This window comes from Anastrepha obliqua, chromosome 3 (assembly GCF_027943255.1).
Source record: "Anastrepha obliqua isolate idAnaObli1 chromosome 3, idAnaObli1_1.0, whole genome shotgun sequence".
In the NCBI taxonomy this organism is placed as follows: Eukaryota; Metazoa; Arthropoda; class Insecta; order Diptera; family Tephritidae; genus Anastrepha; species Anastrepha obliqua.
Genome location: NC_072894.1, coordinates 137,443,711 through 137,463,302, shown reverse-complemented (window position 1 = coordinate 137,463,302; position 19,592 = coordinate 137,443,711). Strand labels below are relative to the sequence as shown.

General features: G+C 38.6%; 1 protein-coding gene across 1 annotated transcript; it reads left to right on the top strand.

The window, feature by feature from the left end:
• The first annotated feature begins 11,382 nt into the window (after window positions 1-11,382).
• LOC129242251 (uncharacterized protein DDB_G0283357) lies at window positions 11,383-13,083 on the top strand. The gene is made up of 2 exons (XM_054878809.1): window positions 11,383-12,332; window positions 12,393-13,083. The coding sequence occupies exons 1-2, from the start codon at window positions 11,383-11,385 to the stop codon at window positions 13,081-13,083; spliced, it is 1,641 nt and encodes a 546-aa protein (XP_054734784.1).
• The last annotated feature ends 6,509 nt before the right edge of the window (window positions 13,084-19,592 follow it).

Here is a 19,592-nt window from a genome sequence, read left to right as displayed (position 1 = left end):
TCGTGGCATTCGAACAAAATATCACGCATAGAGCGCTTTGATTTGACGCATTGGCGCTTTTTGCGCAACCACTTCTTTTATCGTCCATCGGCAGTTAGAACTGATTCTCTAAAAACTAGACCAACAACTAATCATTGACGGAATTCGTCTTATTCGATATATCTTATTAAATTTTGTTTTTCATTTTGTTGTTTGTTGTTCATTTGCCGATGGAAGGCGAGCATTTCGTGGACGTAAAAATTATGCATTAATTGGGTATCGACATTCATCATGCACGACATTATTCTAGTTTAAGTTTTCAATATCAACTTACTCGTATCATACAAAATTTTGTTGTACAGCGTAAAAATGCCCAACTTTGCATAAATACAAATCAAATGTATGAATAATAAATAAAACATAAAATGGTGGTGAAAGTCGACGCCAGCGTTTCACTGCCCTCAAATATATTATAATATTGTAAATACAAATATAATTTAATATGTATATGTACCTATGTGTACATTAAAATACGAATTTCCACACATCACAAATGTATGTATGGGAATACAATTGATAGTGGTGAAAAAGCTCATTGCAACACTTAAATGCCTACAGACACACTCGCATAATATGCGCAGTGGGTACATTGCATGGCAGTTGGCAGTACCGAGTGCCCAAACATCGAAATACTAATTGCTTTGACTCTTAACACTCACCCACTCTCCCACACACCCCTCTCCATGCAAGCACATCCACATCCGCATGCCAACGCACGCATGTATCATACGTACATATATATGTACATAAATATGTGTAAAGCTCAAATCGCGACAGGATCTCATACTCACAGTGTCTGGTTATTGCTTAGATGTATGCTGGCTGATACTTCAGGGGCAGTTGTTGTTACTTTTTGTTTTTTTTTTTTCTTTCTTTTTGTACAACAGGATTGCACATACCATCATCGTTGCCGACGACTGTTGACTGTGCATATATGTAGATGTGTGTGTGTGCGTATGTACAATAAAAATATTACTCACTTGCTGCATCTTCTGTAGCACGAGTTATTGGATGCCTGAATTGCTTGATGCTTTGTGTATGTATGTAGATACACATGGGCATGTGTATACGACTACCGCAATTTTTTCTTGAACATGTACATTTTTCTGCGCTTGGAGACAACCATAGAAATGTACGAGTATGTGGCCGTTGTACTCGTATAAGTATGTACTGATGTATGCCTTTGCAGTCAAATGCTCTTTATTTGTGTTCCTCGCGTGGCTTCTAGCACTTACTCACACTTTATTCCTTGCTATTCTATCTTGTTGTTTTGTGCCAATGGCGAAAGTTATTTGATACATTTACTCGTATTCGAAAGCGATTCTTCAATGCAGTAAAACATTTTTGCTCCGCGGTTGTGGTGCAGAGATATGGCGCTTAGACAAAGGAAACAAATTTTTAAAGTGTGAAGAACTGCGTGAAGATATTCATAGTAAAAGTCGGCAGATGATTCATGCTGGCTTACACGGAATGGAATTATGGATTATTTTCCTTTGTCAAGCAGCAGCAGACGATGAATGAAAAAGTCGCTATAAGCGCAATTGTTGACTGTTAAGTGAGTATTAACGAACTCTCGCGGTCTACATATATTATAAAAGAAGAAAAAAATTTGAATTTATGTATCAACATATTTGCATATTAAAGATCTGTTAAAAAACACGTATAATTGTTCCACAAACACGTATAATTTAAAAAATATCAAATTTACTCTCAAAATATACATTTATTATATGAGGGTTGTTACTTATGTACACTCAGCGTCCAAATAAATTGAACAACACATAATGATAAGTTCCGTTTATATATTTTGTAATTTCAATTATTTTTTTATTGTATAAAAACATAGTTCCATACTACAGCAAGAATCATATAAAACAAAGTTTCGAAAATTACTTAAAATCTGTAAAAATTCGGCAAATATTCATCAAAATTTCAAACTTTTTACCCTGAGTCTTTAGAAAGATTTAGAGTACGCAAGAAAGATTTATAGATCATTGAATTTTGATTAAGTGCAAGTTTCCAGTGGTTCAAAAATTCCGTTGATTTATGAAAATTTTTTCTACTGCCGTTGTTGGATGTTTTCTTCCATATAAAAAGTGTACAACAGGCGTTGAATGGAGAAACTGCCCAAGAGCACGTCCGAAACAAATTCGCCAAAATCAGTGTGATTTTTGATCTACTTGAAACTTGCACTTTATTATACCAAAATTTAATGAACTATAAAACTTTCTAAAAGCTCTGAGTAAAAAGTTTGAAGTTTTGATCAAAACTTGCCGAATTTTTATAAATTTTATACAAAGTGCGAAACTTTGCTTTATATGGTTATTATTGTAGTATGAATTATATTTTTATAAAAAAGTGAATTACGCGGTAGTCTAACGTAAGTGCACTAGCCTGCCATCCCAGAGGTTGTGGGTTCGAGTTCCACGTAAAGCACGGTCCTAGCACTTTTCCAAATTTAACTACTTTCCCAGTTTCTAAAAAACAAAAAAAAAATCTCATTCCTCAACCCCAAAACCTTATCCTTCCACCTTATTGCCGCACAATAGTCAGCGCATTATTTGCATTGTGGCTGCTAAAACAAGCAAAAAACAAAGAAAAAAGACACAGCTGCGCATTGCATCAGTGGCGCCAGCAAGAGGAAGCGGGCCACCGCGGTAATAGCGCAGACACACCAAATTTGCCGAAGTCCTCAAAAATTTGTGCGATCCTTCTGGCAGAAAAATGTGAAACACAGATGCCGCTCTAAACAGTTAGAAGGCGTTGTTCCTAAGCAACGACAGGTGGGCATTCCCACTATTTAGGACTGGTAGCGGCAGGCTAATCAGCTACCCTGTCAGAAATCAAAATAGATTAACGAAACCAAAGCAAAACTGAGTCTTGTCGAGGCCTTATACTCCCGAGTGGAGTGAACAAGGCAAAAAAAAATAAACAAAATTGAAATTACAAAAAAAATAAATGAACAGTCTAAACTTGACGCCTGAACAATTTCTGATATTTAGCTGAGCTCCCTCCTGCTTGTGCACACTTTGATGTTTTCAATAAATGGTTTTATGCTGCCTCCGCACAGCAGATGGTTTTCTATCTGAGGAGCTTTTTCATTTCAGAAATAAAATCGGAGGTTTGCATATGTCTGCCAAGGAGCACGTAAAATTAGAAAAAAACTGTTTCTGTCATTTGGTGTTTTATGCCCAGGCCTTCGAACCCACGCACCTCCGAATGGAAGTCATGCACCAATCCATCCGACTACGGCGGCCGTTTTTAAATAGACAACTGAAATTAATGAATAATGGAAAATGGTGTTTATGACTAGCATATTGTCAAGTCTCACCTCATGGATACCTAACGGGCAATGCCCGTTAAGGATATTCACCAAATTCGAGAGATGCAGCTTTGTTAGTCTTAGAATTTCCTACGAGCTCCTCCGATCTACCCGTGGCCAGTGCAGTCGAGAAAGAAGTAAGGCATTTCTCGACTAATATGGAACGCATAAAGACCGAGCCCAAGGCCCTAATTGCCGCCTGGCTGTCGGAGTAGATATTTACGTGTTTTACAGTAGTTATAGAAGTAAGTAACCAACCCACTCCTACCTCAGCTTGGAAAAGCCGGCAGTGACCTGGAAGCCTAAATTTGTGCTTGATGCGGTGCTCCTTGTAGAATACTCCCCCACAAAGCCTTCCGTCCAGCTTCGAGCCATCCGTAAACATGTTTCCCTTGACTAAGCATACAGAATTTACAGGAAGAACTGCATGTAGTACAGCTGTTCGGAAAGTTAGTGCTGCAACACAGTTCAAGAATGTGGATTGTATGAGCTTCAGGTATAAAACTAGTAGATCACTGAATACGTGTATTGCAGTTGAGGAAGATTATACGAGCATTGCAATGATTAATATAATTTCGTTTAAAAATTCACCCGCATTTGTTTTTAAGTTATTCCTTACTTCGTCAGCCTGTAGTTATAGACAATTCAGCTATAATTGCACAAGTGAAAAAATGTCAAAATGACTTGCTAGTCGAATTTAACGTTTATTTTTATTAATGAAATAAAAATAAATATTTACCAATTTAAATAAAATGTGGTTTTCGGATTACTTTTTTAGCTTAGCCCAATTTTTTTTATACACACTCGTGGAATAAATATTATAACAGTATTATTTACTTTTAGCAAACATTATGTTTTTTTTGCTTCCCAATTTGTATTACTGTCAATTTCTGCTAAAGATTGATAAATAAGTTTTGCGCCAAATTCCTTAACGTTTTTCAAATATTATATGTAGGTCATTCTTGTTAAGAAAAAACATAAATAATGTAGCGCAGAACTTCTGCTGTGTTTATGTTAGACTACATTAGTAAACTATTTATATATATCAGCTGTTATTTTATTTATTTAAACAAAAGAGAACTAATTATAAATAAGTAACCCACTTATGAGAAGAAGTGTTGACTATCAGGGCAATCGGTCACGAAATATTAGTGAAAGATATTGGACCTACATATATTTTTGATATATTTTCGGACCTAGAAAAATTTCAGTCCGGTCCAGCCTATTTTCAGTTGCATAGTTACACAGTAGTCTCCCAAATATTAGGGCAAGTAAAAAATAGTGACCAGTTCTTGCTCGATAGATTCGGTGAGCCATGTCTCCCGATGCATACAGGGTCCTGCACCAGAAGTGTAAGCAATTAAAAAGGCATAAATTTAGTTAGGAAAATTATTTTTATTCAATTCACAGTAAAAAGTATGTGAAAATAATATAAAATTAAGAATCTATTTACTTTTGCTCGATATGACCACCTTTTGCCTTAACTATATGGCCTTGAGACGGTCCAGAAACGAATCGCAAGCTGCCCGAATGTGACTTGCAGGTATTTTGGCCCACTCGCGGACAATGGCTTTTTTCAGCGCCTCGAGACTAGTGAATCTTTTAGTTCGGACCATGCTCTCCAAAATGGCCCAAAGAGAATAATCCATCTGTTTCGCGTCTGGTGAATTTGAGAGCCATTGTGTGGATGTTAAGAAGTTCGGAACGTTGTTTTTTAGCCATTCTTGGTTTCGAGCTTTATGAGACGGTACCGAGTCCTGTTCATTCATGGTCTGCCGCCGAAATATTTGTCTGCTCACGGTTTCAAAGCAACCTCCAGAATACTTTCCCGATTATATTTAGCATTTGCCCTGTCGCCAAGCTGGATGAAAACAATTGGAGAGCGCCCATCTGCGGTTACAGCGGCCGAAACCATTACCTGTGGCGGGTGCTGCCTCCTGGTGGCCAATCGATGACCCAAATTCTCGTATGAGCGGTCAAATGAACCCTATTGTTTTGGGAGTTTACGAATTGCGCAGTTTGAAAAATTGTATCGTTAGAAAACACAATATTCGGAAATTGACCGCTTTCGGCCAAGCGAAGCAACTCCTTCGCTCTCTCAAGTCTGACTTGTTGCTGCTTTGGTGTGAGATCATGCGCATTTTGGATCTTGTAAGGCTTGACTTTGAGATCATTTTTCAGTATACGGCGGATGCTACGATCAGATATTTTCAGTTCTTTCACCATTTAATTGGCACTTCGTCGTGGATTTCGCTCAAGTCGCTTCTTCACTTTTTGAACCATTTCACGGGACGTTGCAATCTTTTGATGACCACCTCCATGACGTTACGCGATGCTATCAGTATCATTGTAACGAGTAAATAGTCATTTAGGCAACTAACAGAAAGCTGATGCACGTGCCCGAGTACCGGACCCTGTACATTGCATTAGGTTATATTATAAGGCAATTTAAAGGCTACTGTACACTTCAAAGAAAGTACTTTTGCAGTTCTATTGATTCTTCACATATTTCAAATGACATAGCAAAGCAGTGGTTACAATGTTTCAGTTCTACTCGTAATAATGTAAGGGTGGGACAATGGCTGCCAGCATGTGAACATTTGTCCCAATGCCTATGAACTGAAAAACCATAGATGTTGTTTCAAAAAAAAATATTTAAAAATTTAGAAGCTTTTAGGTTTACCTATTTTAATTTTTCATGCAAAATACGGCTCTGGCAATAATGTGTGAAAAATTACATAATTTAAATGTCCACCATGACCACGTCTAAATCCGCCAAACAGTCGATTCATATCTGACTAATTGTTGAGAACATCGAGATATCAATATTGTTGGGTATAGGTTGTTCAATAACACTTCGCTGCAGCAGCAATATTCTCAACAAAACGTCCAGCTTTTAGTCTGCCAGTCCTTTAGCTCTTTTCTATCCTCGACAAAACCAGTTTACTGAAATTTTTTCACGAACTTTTGAATTTTCAACTCACTCGGACGTTTATTTCCTACAAAAATTCACGAATTTGGCTATATGTTGTTCATAAAGATCGACCATATTCATAACAAGTTTCAATAATTTTAATGCGTTGTTCTATCGTGTAAAATTTAACATCTGTCTACTTGGAAAATGTCAGAGATGACATGAAAAAACGTCACTTTTGCAAAACCTTTTATAAGGTCAAAGACTACATACATTCAGAGCTCTACTGTCAGCAGTCCAAATTAAAGCAGGCATTCAACAAAAAGTTGCTAAAATTGGCAAATTGTGCTCCATCGAAAACCCCAAGTGCTCGACACTCCTTAAAAGACGCGCCAAAAGCTCTGAGAGCATATTTGTAAATGGACAGAAGTTATTAAATAAGAAGTTCTTAAATAAACTTTCAAAAATAAAAATAAAATCGATTTTTTGAAAATTCTAACTGTATATAACTCCAGCACTGTATATAACTAAAGCACATGAATTTATTGACAAGTATTGAGAATTTATTTGTTTTTTATTTTATATAATTTTATTATAATTTTTGTATGAATATACAGCTCATTCTACCACAAAAACCATATGAATCCATGCAGATTTTCCACATTTTTCAGTATGGGTTTCCATACTAAATAATCTTATAATATTGCGATAGAATTTTCGCAGTCCAAACTGTATAAGAATAAAAATAATGTAAAATCTACCCAACTGCCAATGAGTATGTTTAACAATACCTCCTGTGTTCTAACTAGAAAAGTTGCACCACACGTTCTAACATCCAAACTCTACACATTCTTTTAACTTGTAAATTCGACACATTTTGTCAATTCCGCGTTTTAAAATAACCAAAGAAAATATAAAATTTATCGGGTTTTAACGTTTGATAGGCTTACATATTTTACTTGCGTGACGATTTTTATGTCATGACGCTTTGCACATCTTCGAGCACTTAACCATTTTCAATGATACAACTTCAATCATCACAAGCAATTGATTTTTGCAATTTTAATTCACTGATAAAAACGTATTAAGAAATGTAATTAATATTTATGAAATCATGTAAATCATCTTACTCAACAAACATTAAAATGTATACGTAATATCTGAAATTTGCAAATGTTAACCTTTTTAATTGTTTGTTACTGCATAATTTTACAATTACTGTCTACGCACGAGCTGCCTTAACTTTAACCTAAGCCATGTAATTATAGGAAAAACAGAAAACAATGCGCACGAAGGATATGCATACATACATATGCGTGTATGTACGTATATAATTAACGCGTACATCCTTTTTTAGGCGTTTGCTCTACAACGGGCGATAACTTCAGTTTTATGCCGCCTCCGACTGGCAGACGGTTTTTGAGAGAACTTTATTATTGACGGAAATGCACTCGGATGTTGATCATTGCCTGTCAATGAGCGATACCTTTTATATCACCTGAATTTTGTATATGGCTATAGTGAACTTTGAACCCCGATAGCACCTGACGTGCGTATAAAATGTTTCAATGAAAAAAATAAACAAAAGGAGCAGACGCAAGCTAAGGTACACAAAACCGCAAGCTTATAGACATGCTGACTAGCACCAGTCAAGCTATTTTGCTACTTTTATCTATGCTTAGTTCAATGGACCTCTTGCGGTTGATGCTTCGCATTCTGGCATTGTTGTTGCATTGATTGTGTTAATTCCCCAATACTTATAAAAGTATTTGGGGAGCCTTCAGCCTTTCTCTGAAATGCCTCATACAAATTTGTTCATTTGAACGAAATAGTTCATTGAACATAAGGTTGGCTACCTTTGTGTTGATGTGCTGTGTTAATTTTTGTTGTATTTCGGGCAAACGCTTCCTTTGTGCGCCACAAGTAAACGCATAAACATTGAACACTGGGGATGCTAGACAGTGCGCGCACCTACCCTGCAGGGAGATCTACTAGCATCGAATTGGTTCGTACTAGTGAATGTAGCACGACGTCTAATTCACGTCACGTCCAAAAAAAAAACAAGTGGAGATTTTTACATGGCAGTGCCATATCAGTTATCTCTCGCTGCAAGCCCTTTTTGATTGCTCAGAACTGCTTTGTACTAAATTCGACTGATGAGGTCTAGCACGCTCTACATCCCTATTTCAATAGTTCCGAACCAGTGCTAAATTCAATTAATTAAACTGTGTTCTAGTTCCCACCGCAGCAGCTGTCGCATTAGTTGGTGGGGTGTATCATTGAAGAGGTCCTATGTTCGAGACTGCCAAAAATCCAACTATTGCTGTCGTAAAAGTCGATGGGACGTACCATTCAGGAGTTTGGATACTTGAGAGAGTCCAAAAAATAGTTTTTTTATAATTTTTGGTTCTCGCTTCTTCAATTTATTATTTATAAATTTAATGATTTCTTATTTATAAATTTAATAATTTATTATTATTTTATTAATTATTATTATTAATTATTTTATCGCCATGTGTGAGCAGGGTGATTGTTTGCGCATATATTCCTTCCTTGTTATTGTAGGAGGACGGATGTTGTTAGTCGGAAGATAAGTACCAAAATGGTTTTGAATTGGCAAAATCGTACTACTTCTGAACCAGAATTTTTGTTTACTAGTTCTGGGTAGCCCTGTAGGGTAGTTTGAAATGTGCGTTCTTTGAATCTATGGATATTTAAAGTAATGTATGTATGTGTGTGTGTGCAGCTGCAGAAGTAAATAAATATTTGTGTATAGTCGGGCGTTCAAGCACACGTACAACCCATAATTTCTATTATTTCGGCTTTCCAGCACCTACCAATAGCACCCAACGCACGACACCTAATCATTTAAGCTAAGAGACCACTTGCTGCTCATTGACCTTGCGCTGCGGTTGACAGTTGGCAGTTGGTGTGTTGGTTCCATCTGACAATTGACAGTTTTATTTGTTCCCTTCTCAAGGCAGTTTTTTTGTGATTTATATGTAGATGTGCGAGGGTTTTTAAAAATAATTCAACGAATGTTTGAAGTCGCAGAGGGAGTTAAGTTACCAGTTAATGACTTCCTATTGACTTCGCAATGAACTTTTGCTTTATATTTGCGGTTTTGTGATAGGTCGACGGCTCTTATTCACTCAAATATGGAGACAAAGAATTTAGCTGTTGCAAAACTTGTATAGTTAAACTGATTGCTGTTCATTGTCTCATTCGTCTTTGTTGTTACTAAATAACGATTTATTTCGTAGATTCCTTTGTTCTTTGACCAAACTTGAAGCCAGTTTTTGAATGTCTGGTGCATTGTACTCAAGCAAAGTACAATATTTATATATTCAGCACGCATAACTTTCATATCATCCTTTATGCCTTCAACTGCGAAAGAAAGGATGATGATTTGCATGAAACTTATGAAAACAGTACCACATCTTAGGTTAAGTTAAGTTAGGTTCGAAATGGTTGTCCATAAAAAGGGCACACTTGGACAAAAATCAAAAATTCGTGCTTTGTCACATTATTGTAAAGGAGATAAGAAGTCTGGGAAGAAAGGAAGGAGGAGGAGGGGGATTTGTATTTGCTGAATACACCCGAACGATGCCTGATTTACGGTGGTGTTAGCCGTTTCGTACTACTGATGAAATTCATCAGGTTTTTAGTATCAATGCCTGCTATATCAGCCAAGAGATGAAAGCCCAGATATGATACTTAAATCCTACAAAAGCAGAACAGTTAAGAAGAAAGTATGAAATAATTCCACCTCACCCTCCATACAACTGACGCAAAAAGGGCTCGAAGTAATGCAGATTCTCATAGAGTGTATACCTCGCGGCCAATGTCCTGTAAGGGTGCCCACGAAATTCGAGAGCTCAGATTTTGTTACCTTCGGAGACTCCCGAGCGCCCCCGATCAACTCGTGACCACAAAGATTTTGCGACCTTAAGAGTTCGTGTACTTGCACGGAGTACGCTGAGTTGACGCAAAGCCCACATCTCCAAAAGCAGGCCACAGGTAGTCAACGGGATCCCAAGCCTCTCGTTTCGTAGGGTAACTACTTCACAGGTTCTCTGTCTAGCCAGCTTGTCTGCCTCGCAGTTTCCTGCAATTTCGCTAAGACCAGGCACCAGAAGAATTCGGATACAATTGGAAGTAAAGTCAGGCATTCCCTAACCAGTTGCGAGTGCATCATCATCGAGCCCAGGGACCTAATTGCCGCTTGGCTATCGGAGTAGTTATCAACCTCCGGGACAGTTATTACCCAAGTGACCAGCCGTGCTACTCCTTTAGTTGTCACTAACTCTGCTTGGAATACACTGCAGTTTCCTAAAGTTGACTCTGATGGGGAACTTCTTGGAACCCTTGCCAACCCTCCCATCTACATAATTTCGAGCCATCCGTGAACAGGATGATCAGGCCCTGCCTCAAAATACTGCAACCCGCTCATTCTTCACTTGAAGGAATGTGAGTGGAGAATGTTACGCTCCAAGCGATTCTCGATCCGAGCCTAGAGACTTACAATACCACACGTACCTACGTACCAAACGATGAAGAGTTGATATTTCTTATTGGCGAAATGTATCTTTTCCCAGATTAAGGTAACGTTATGGTTTTCACTTAAGTTGGTAAAACTATACCTACTCTATTTCACCAGTTCAGAGGTGGTTGTAGCCAAATCCAGTGCCACTTAAAAGAGAAATCTGCGATTAGTAATCTACAAGCTTCCCCAATTGTCAGTATTTGCGCCTGGAACACACTGCAGACATAAGGAAAGCGTACAGATTTTTCAGTTCTATGTCTATGAGAATATATACCTGCTCCAATACCACAATCCATTTTAGAGCCATCTGTATAGACTGTAGTGTCGAAGTTCTTTAGTGAGAATTCCTTACTCCATTCCTCCTGAGATGGAAAGAGAGTGGCAAAATTCCTATTGAGTGTTCGTTTGTAGTCGGCAGTCGAATTAAGAATCCCTCTATAGAATGCCTAACTTGTATAAACTACGCTTTTATTATTAGGTCTTAATTTACCCTCTCACTGACAGCATTTCTTTTCTTTTGCTTACTACCAAAGGTTTCATTTCAGAAATTGAACGATTGAAATGCATTTTTGGATCGACAAACGCTCTCAGCAATGCGGTTTCGGCAGATCTCGTGTGGCAGCTTCGCTCACAGGGGCCGGTGGATCTGGTGTAGGTCTGAGTTTTGGACATCCACCGCGACGCATAAGTAGCGGAAGTGGCAGCAAAGCGAGTAGCAGAAGCACACTACCAGACTGTCATCACAGCAATGCGGCAAGCAGCAGCGGCAGCCGAAGTCATCAGTATCAACATCAGCATCAGCATCAACAACTACAACATCAGCAGCAGCAATTGCAGCATGCTAGTAACAATAACAATTTAAATGGTGGCAACAATTATCAACAATCACATACGCACAGTAGCAACAATAGCAATTATACAAGTAACAGCAACACCGCCAATATCACCGCCAACGCCTCCGTTACTGGCGCTACAATACAATCTACCACCTCCGTGACGCTCAACAACAATCCCCACCAGTACGCTTATCAGCAGACGAATCACCACAGCAGCAGTTCAATGCAGAGCCCCCATGCGCCCGGCGGCAATAGCAATATTGTGAACAACAACAATGCCACCACTTCTACGTCCACGGCAACAGCAGCCGACGTACGCTGTATTGCGCCCGCAACGCATAACTTTAATCAACGCGGTGCTGCATTATTGCAAAACAATGTTGGCGCGCAGAGTGCGCCGCTCTACCACCAACAGGCCAATCAATGCTACGATATGCGCAGCTATCACCATCCTCAGTTTGGGAATATGTCGGTGCGGCACTACCAATATCCCGGCAGGAATTGCAATGGCCCTACGCACGCCAATGCAACCTCCGCCGCCGCACACTCATATCGCAGTGGTATTGGCAGTAATAGCGGCACAAGAACAATTGTCGGTGCTGCAACTGTTGCTCCTTCAATGTCCAATATGCAGCACATGGACCAAATGGTACATCGACAACAACACGGTTACAGGTACTTCTGGTTGTTTATTCACTCTTTATACCACTTTTGAATTGGCTACTTTTATTTCAGTCACGCTGCATCAACTTCTGCTCAGTCGAATGAGTCGATCATGGGCGGTTCTGCGCCCATTTCCACCAACACTACGAATACTGCAAGTTACGCAGTTGCCAATACAGCGCATCGCTATAGCTCTGCCGCCATCAATATGCGCACCAGTAACATGACCGTGGATACAGGCGGTGGTGATGCTCAACTACTACCCTCGCATCTCAAGTGTGGCATGTGCGCTTCTTTGGTGCTGGCTTCCGTGTTTGTGGCGGGCGCAAAATTTTATTTCGATCATCAGGGCACTGGCTTGGAGGTATTGATATTTTGCGCTTTTTCCGCTACCTTCTTCTTGGCAGCTTGCACAGTTTCACTCTGTCGGGTACCGAAAGGGCTGCTACCGAGTGGCCGCAATGCTGTGCTGGGCGCTCAACATCATGCGGATGGCGATAGTGGTATGAATTGCGCACGCGCTCCATATGGTAGACGCGATATGATGAACAGTGATGGTAGTGGTGAGTTAGTTGGCTCGGATGATATACATGGCGCGCCATTGTGCGGTCAGCTGCAATTGATTGAGGACTCGGCAAGTGCTGGACCACCACCATATCATATAGCAATCTACTTTCCGGAGACAGAGAATAGTGGCAAGCGAAAAGAGGTTCCAATCGATGATGAATCACCGCCGCCGTCCTACGATAAAATACTTATCTAAATTTAAAGAGTAGGGTAAAGAAGAGAGATGCGTGTGAGTACGGCGAAAGCAATCCAACATGCCAGCGGCATGAATAAAATCTCATCTTCATTATCTTTCATGTGCAGCGTTAAGGTACATCTTCGCACGACACGTCTTCCTCATAAGGGATTTTATGCTCAAAATACTCATATAAATAGGTGTTCATATGATCTTTAATTTTACTAAAAACGATCACGCTTCCATCTTATCAAAAATTTGTGTGAAATTTCTTTTTCTTCAATATGGTAACACACTTTTCAAAAATTTTGCAAAGCAACTTGCAGCCTCGAGAGCCACCTGTTATTTTCGGAGAATGCTGCTGAAGTCATAAATCCGGTACGTTCCACTAGGAGGAACCGCCTGCCGCCTCATTTTTTTGTTATGGTAATGGCACAAACATTCCTCATACATGGAACATTCTTCATTATTTTGATTCCATTGAAAGAAATGTTAAGTCTTTTTTACAGACCATTCAAACTTAAACACTTCTATCATCTGAGGTAATTTTTTTCAACATATATTTTTAAAAACTAATAAAATATATATATAATTTTTAAAATATATATATATATATATAATTTGGCGCGTACACCCTTTTTGGGTGTTTGGCCGAGCTCCTCCTCCTATTTGTGGTGTGCGTCTTGATATTGTTCCACAAATGGAGGGACTTACAGTTTCAAGCCGACTCCGAACGGCAGATATTTTTATGAGGAGCTTTTTCATGGCAGAAATACACTCGGAGGTTTGCCATTGCCTGCCGAGGGGCGACCGCTATTAGAAAAATGTTTTTATTAATTTTGATGTTTCACCGAGATTCGAACCTACGTTCTCTCTGTGAATTCCGAATGGTAGTCACGCACCAACCCATTCCGCTACGGCGGTCGCCGTATAGTATAGTATTTTAAAAAATAGTATTTGAAAAAATAGATTTTTTGAGGTTTTTTAAAATCGATCTAGCTCACGTGAATATTAATATTTTTCCACCCTGATCGAAAAATACCCGGAACAACCGCCAGTTGACGCTTTAAGTCAACTGATTTGAGTTCTGTTTTTTGTTAGGCTGCCACATCTGTGATTAATATTCCTAACAAAATTTTATTGCCATTGCTTCACATTTGTAAAAGTTACATCGTCTAGAGTAGATCTACCTCTGCATCAGTATTGTACACCACAATTTTTTGCCAGAAGGTCAGACTGTTAATAAGGACTATTATTTGGGCGTTGTGAGAAATTTTATTATTTATTATGGATCATATTCGTCAAAAAATAATGGATTTGTGGGAAAACAACTCTGGGACTTTGCAATATGACAACGTACCGTCGCACAGTGCCAACATTATCTGCGAATTTTTGACCGAGAACGAAACGAATACAATTCAATAGCCATCGAATTCACCCGATATGGCTTCCTGTGATTTTTTCTGCTTGAATTAGCCAAAAAAACACTGCAGGGAACGAGTTTTAACAACCGATAGGAAGTAATGGAAAATGGCTCTGATGGCTATGCCAAAATTAGAGTTCCGGAAATGTTTCGAGAGCTGGATCTAACGCTGCCATAAGTGCGTTGCAGTTGATAGATAATACATTCTTCTTCTTCTTAATTGGCGCGATAACCACTTACGCGATTTTGGCCGAGTTTAACAAAGCGCGCCAGCCGTTTCTTTCTCATGCTAACCGGCGCGAGTTGAACACACCAACTGAAGCCAAGTCCCTCTCCACCTCATTTTTCCATCACAGAGGAGGCTCTTCTCTTCCTCTGCTACCACCACCTACCACCGCATCGGATACTTTCAGAGCTGGAGCGTTTGTATCCATTCGGACGGCATGACACAGCCAGCGAAGCCGCTGGATATTTATTCGCTGCGCTATGTCTATGTCGTCGTAAATCGCCTACGATACTCACCGTCGCAAACGTGCAAACACTCTAAGATACGTCTCATCAGATATTGTCATTGCCCAAACTTCTGCGCCTTTCGTTAGGACGGCGTGGTGAGAGTCTTGTAGAGTGTTAGTACTTAGGTACTTTTTCCCTCGGGCGCGGACTCGAGAGTAATTCCGAATTATATGAAGTAAACATAATTGGAAAGGGCCCACATTTGCAATTTTCCCCCGGGGCCCGGATATGCTCTCTACGGCCCTGACCAGACCCATTCGCTTTGCCTCTTTATCCAGTTTGGAGAAGGTAGAACTAACAGCGCGGTTGTTAAGGCCGATGATGTCAATATCATCGGCATACGCCAGCAATTGTACGCTTTTATAAAATATTGTGCCTGAGCGATTAAGTTCTGCGATTCGTACGATGCTCTCCAACATCAGGTTAAAGAAGTCACACGACAGCGAGTCACCCTGTCTGAAACCTCGTTTGGTATCAAGCGGCTCGGAGAGGTCCTTCCCAATTCTGACGGCGCTGCTGGTGTTGAGCAACGTCATCTTGCATAGCCGTATTAGTTTTGCGGGGATAACTCCTTTCCGTACTGTCGAATGCAGCTTTGAAGTCGACGAAAAGATGGTGTGTGTCGATTCTCCTTTCATGTATATTTTCCAAGATTTGGCTTATTGTGAATATTTGGTCGATGGTAGACTTTCCAGGTCTAAAGCCACACTGATAAGGTCCAATCAGTTGGTTGACGGTGGGCTTCAGCCTTTCACACAATACGCTCGCTAGAACCTTATAGGCGATACTTAGTAGACTAATCCCGCGGTAATTGGCACAAATTGCAGGATCGCCCTTCTTATGGATTGCGCAGAACACACTTAAATTCCAATCGCCAGGCAGGCTTTCATCCGACCATATTTTGCATAGAAGCTGAGGCAGGCACCTTACCAGCTCCTCGCCGCCATGTTTGAATAGCTCAGGCGGCAGTCCGTCGGCGCCCGCGGCTTTATTGTTCTTTAGCCGCGTTATCGCTATTCTCACCTCGTCATGGTCGAGTAGCGGAAAGTCAATTCCGTCGTCAACGATTGGGGTATCGGGATCTTCACATTCTCGGTGACATGCGCAGCTATCACTATTAAGTAGGTTCGAGAAGTGTTCCCTCCATAATTTAAGAATGCTCTGGATGTCGGTAACCAGATCGCCGTCTTTGTTCTTACAGGAAAACGCCCCGGTCTTGAAACCTTCTGTAAGCCGCCGAAACTTCTGGTAGAATTTTCGGGCGTTGTTGCTATTGGCCAGCATCTCAAGCTCCTCGCACTCACGTATTTCGGTCTCTTGTTTCTTCTGTCGAATAATACGTCTCTCTTCTTTTCTTAGCTCTCTGTAGCGATCCCACATGGCTCGCGTTGCGCCCGATCGCAGCGTGGCTCTATAGACAGCTTCTCTTCTTTCGGCGGCAGCATGACATTCCTCGTCATACCAACTAATAATACATTGAAGGCGATAATATCACTTTTGAGTAGTAAACTTGTATTTTAAATTTTCTGAATATATTCCGGGAACTTTTTGATCAAAGTATTTTGGCGAAAATCTTAAAATATATGAATATATATAAATATAAATATGAATGTATGTATCTATGTATGTATAATATTTCATAATTCCGGTGGGAAAACTGCTAATTTTTTTTTGGATGTTTTTATCTTTCCAAAATTTGACAAAAGGGATCCAAGGCTAATAATTAAAAGTGAAAAAATATCACATACAGTTCACTAAAATTACCGATGCTCTAGTCTCCTTGCACTCAGCGTACATATTAATCAATTGGCAGGCATTAACATTCATCGCATTGCAGATACTCATTAACTACTTCATTCTTCTCCATTCCAATTTAACTCGAAAGCTTTAATTCAAAAATGCAGCCAGCCAATTGCTTCATGTCATATCTCTCTACTTACTCTCTGAAATCTATGTATGTATGTATGCTTAATATTTTTATACACACTTTTTTATTCAAACTAAACTTCTACACAATAATCTATAAATGCATATGTACATGTAAAACTTAGATGCATACTCATGTTGTATACGTACTGCGTAAGTTGCTATTTATCACTTATCTGAAATAAAATTAATTAAATACGTATGTAAAGTCATAAGTTAGTATGTTTGTGGAAAATAGTACTTACATGCATATGTATGAACATACATAGAATAATATGATACATATGTAGTTATAAGCTTGATTTAATTCAACAATAATATAAAATCGAATAAGGAAACCAAACATCTTACGAACACGTACTTTTTTATCAATTGCAATATTTATGGACGTACATATGTATGTATATACAGTGCATACATATGTACAAGTAGAAATAATATGCTCAATGTGTGTCTATGAAATACATAAAAAAGCTACATACTTCTGTATTTTTATGTAATTACTATTTGCCAAATTTATAAACATTATCAAAAAACAAGCGAGTAAAGATATTCTATTATATTTCTAATTCTTAAGAAAACCAAATTTTTAAGCATAACTTTAAGTAAGATATTGGAAACATATACATAAATAATTACATATGTATATGTAAATTAATGCTGCGATTGGACATTTTCTATCATTTGAAAAAGACCTGTCATTTGGTTCTGTGATACGATATTTACGAGTAAAACAAAAAAAACAATAACTATACTAATTACACACAAATAAAAACGGATATAATCAATATACACATACACTCAGTTATATGGTACGTACTTATGTAGGTATCTCTACTCTAAATTGCATAGTGTAACTCATACACACATACTTTGGTGTATGTTTAAATGTACTCTTCAGATCAAAGCTGAAGCATAACAATAAGCAGATCAGCGCACAGTGAAATACATTCATATACAATTATACCTGTACATATAAGTTATACATAGATTTAGGATATTTGACTAATGTTTGGAGAATGTGAAAGAAAATTTAGGAGATGATACTCAAAGGCATCAGCATGATAATGCACATACATATGCACGTACTGGCATGCATTGTATGTATGGGGGTGAGAAACTATTTTAGAAGTGTGCTATTAAAATGAACGATATCTAAAAGGAGTCAATAATCGAATATTTAAAATATAAATTCAACAATAAAATACGAAATTGAAAACCATTTATGCATTGGTAGATATATAAAATAACAAGGTAGGTACAATGATTTATAAGTATGCATACATATGTACATGCGTGCATGCTTGTACATATCCATATACATTCACGAGTATACATTTGCATATTCTTTCGTTTTCTATTAAGATATTTCAAAATAACCGTTTCACTCTCTTCTCGTATAATTAATCCTCTCTCCTAATGCAATTGAACGTAACGGAGTTACCGTGTGTGAACTCGACGTGCAACAATTCGGAAAAATTCGCAAAGTCGAAGTAACAAAATTCTCCCCGAAGGAGAGGAGGGATCGTTTTAGTCGCCATACCACACGACGCAGTAGACGACGGTCGCTGTAAGTGCGAAGGCATTTTGAACCCTTCCTCACCCACCACAAAAAAAAATTGATTGGCAATTGACGATTTGAAATTTTATGTGGTAAATTGGCCGCTGTAGCCGAATGTGTTAGTGAGTGACTATTAGGAGAACGTAGATTCGAATCTGCATGCATGAAACATCAATATGAAGAAAGAGTTTTTTCTAATAGAGGTCGCTCCTGTGACAATGGCAAACATCCGAGAGTATTTCTGCCATGACAAAACTCTTCATTAATACCATTTGCCATTCAGAGTCGGCGTAAAACTGTAGATCCCTTCTTTTTTGGAGCAACATCAAGATACACGTCGCAAATAAGAGGAGCATCTCGATCAAACACTTAACACTTAACAGAGGTTTACCTGCCAATTATTTATTTATTTTCTTTTTTTTGCTCCTTCATCCATTGGAAACATCTGACTCAGCCATGTTTTGTTACAAATGCAACAACTTTTTCCGGACAAAAATAAACATTTCTATATTCTCATCCATCTAATTTTTAAAGGACTTTAAAGATTCAAAGGGCTAAATTTTCAAAAAAAATTGTGTAATACATATCAATATATAACGAAATACGGCGTGCGCCATAAAAAAAATTAGGCACCTCGAAAATGCAACGATACCATCATATCATTTTTATATTCAATATTTAACAACTCAAAATTTTTAGTAAAACAATATTTGCTCAGTCTATAGCAGATTACGAATTTACTGCGACAATAAAAACATCTGGTGCAAACAAAAATTTATTTAAATGTTCGTTTAATACAATGCCCTTGCAAAAGAGTACCAACCAGGTTAACGACTTTTGATTCATTCTTTCAAAGAACAATATTGCATGTTGCCGACTGTGAAATACATACGTAAATTTACTTATTCGACCGCTACACTGTAAATATTAATATTTACTTAGATGTACATTTAAGAAAAAATAACTTCCGCATCCGTGAGTTTATTTCCGGCCGTAAACTTGATTTATGTACGGTCTTCGTAGCGTTTTGTCTCTTCTTTTTTAATTTACGTTCTTTGTCTCCAATTAGCACAATATTTTCCAACACTTCGCTTCCAGCCAACCAAA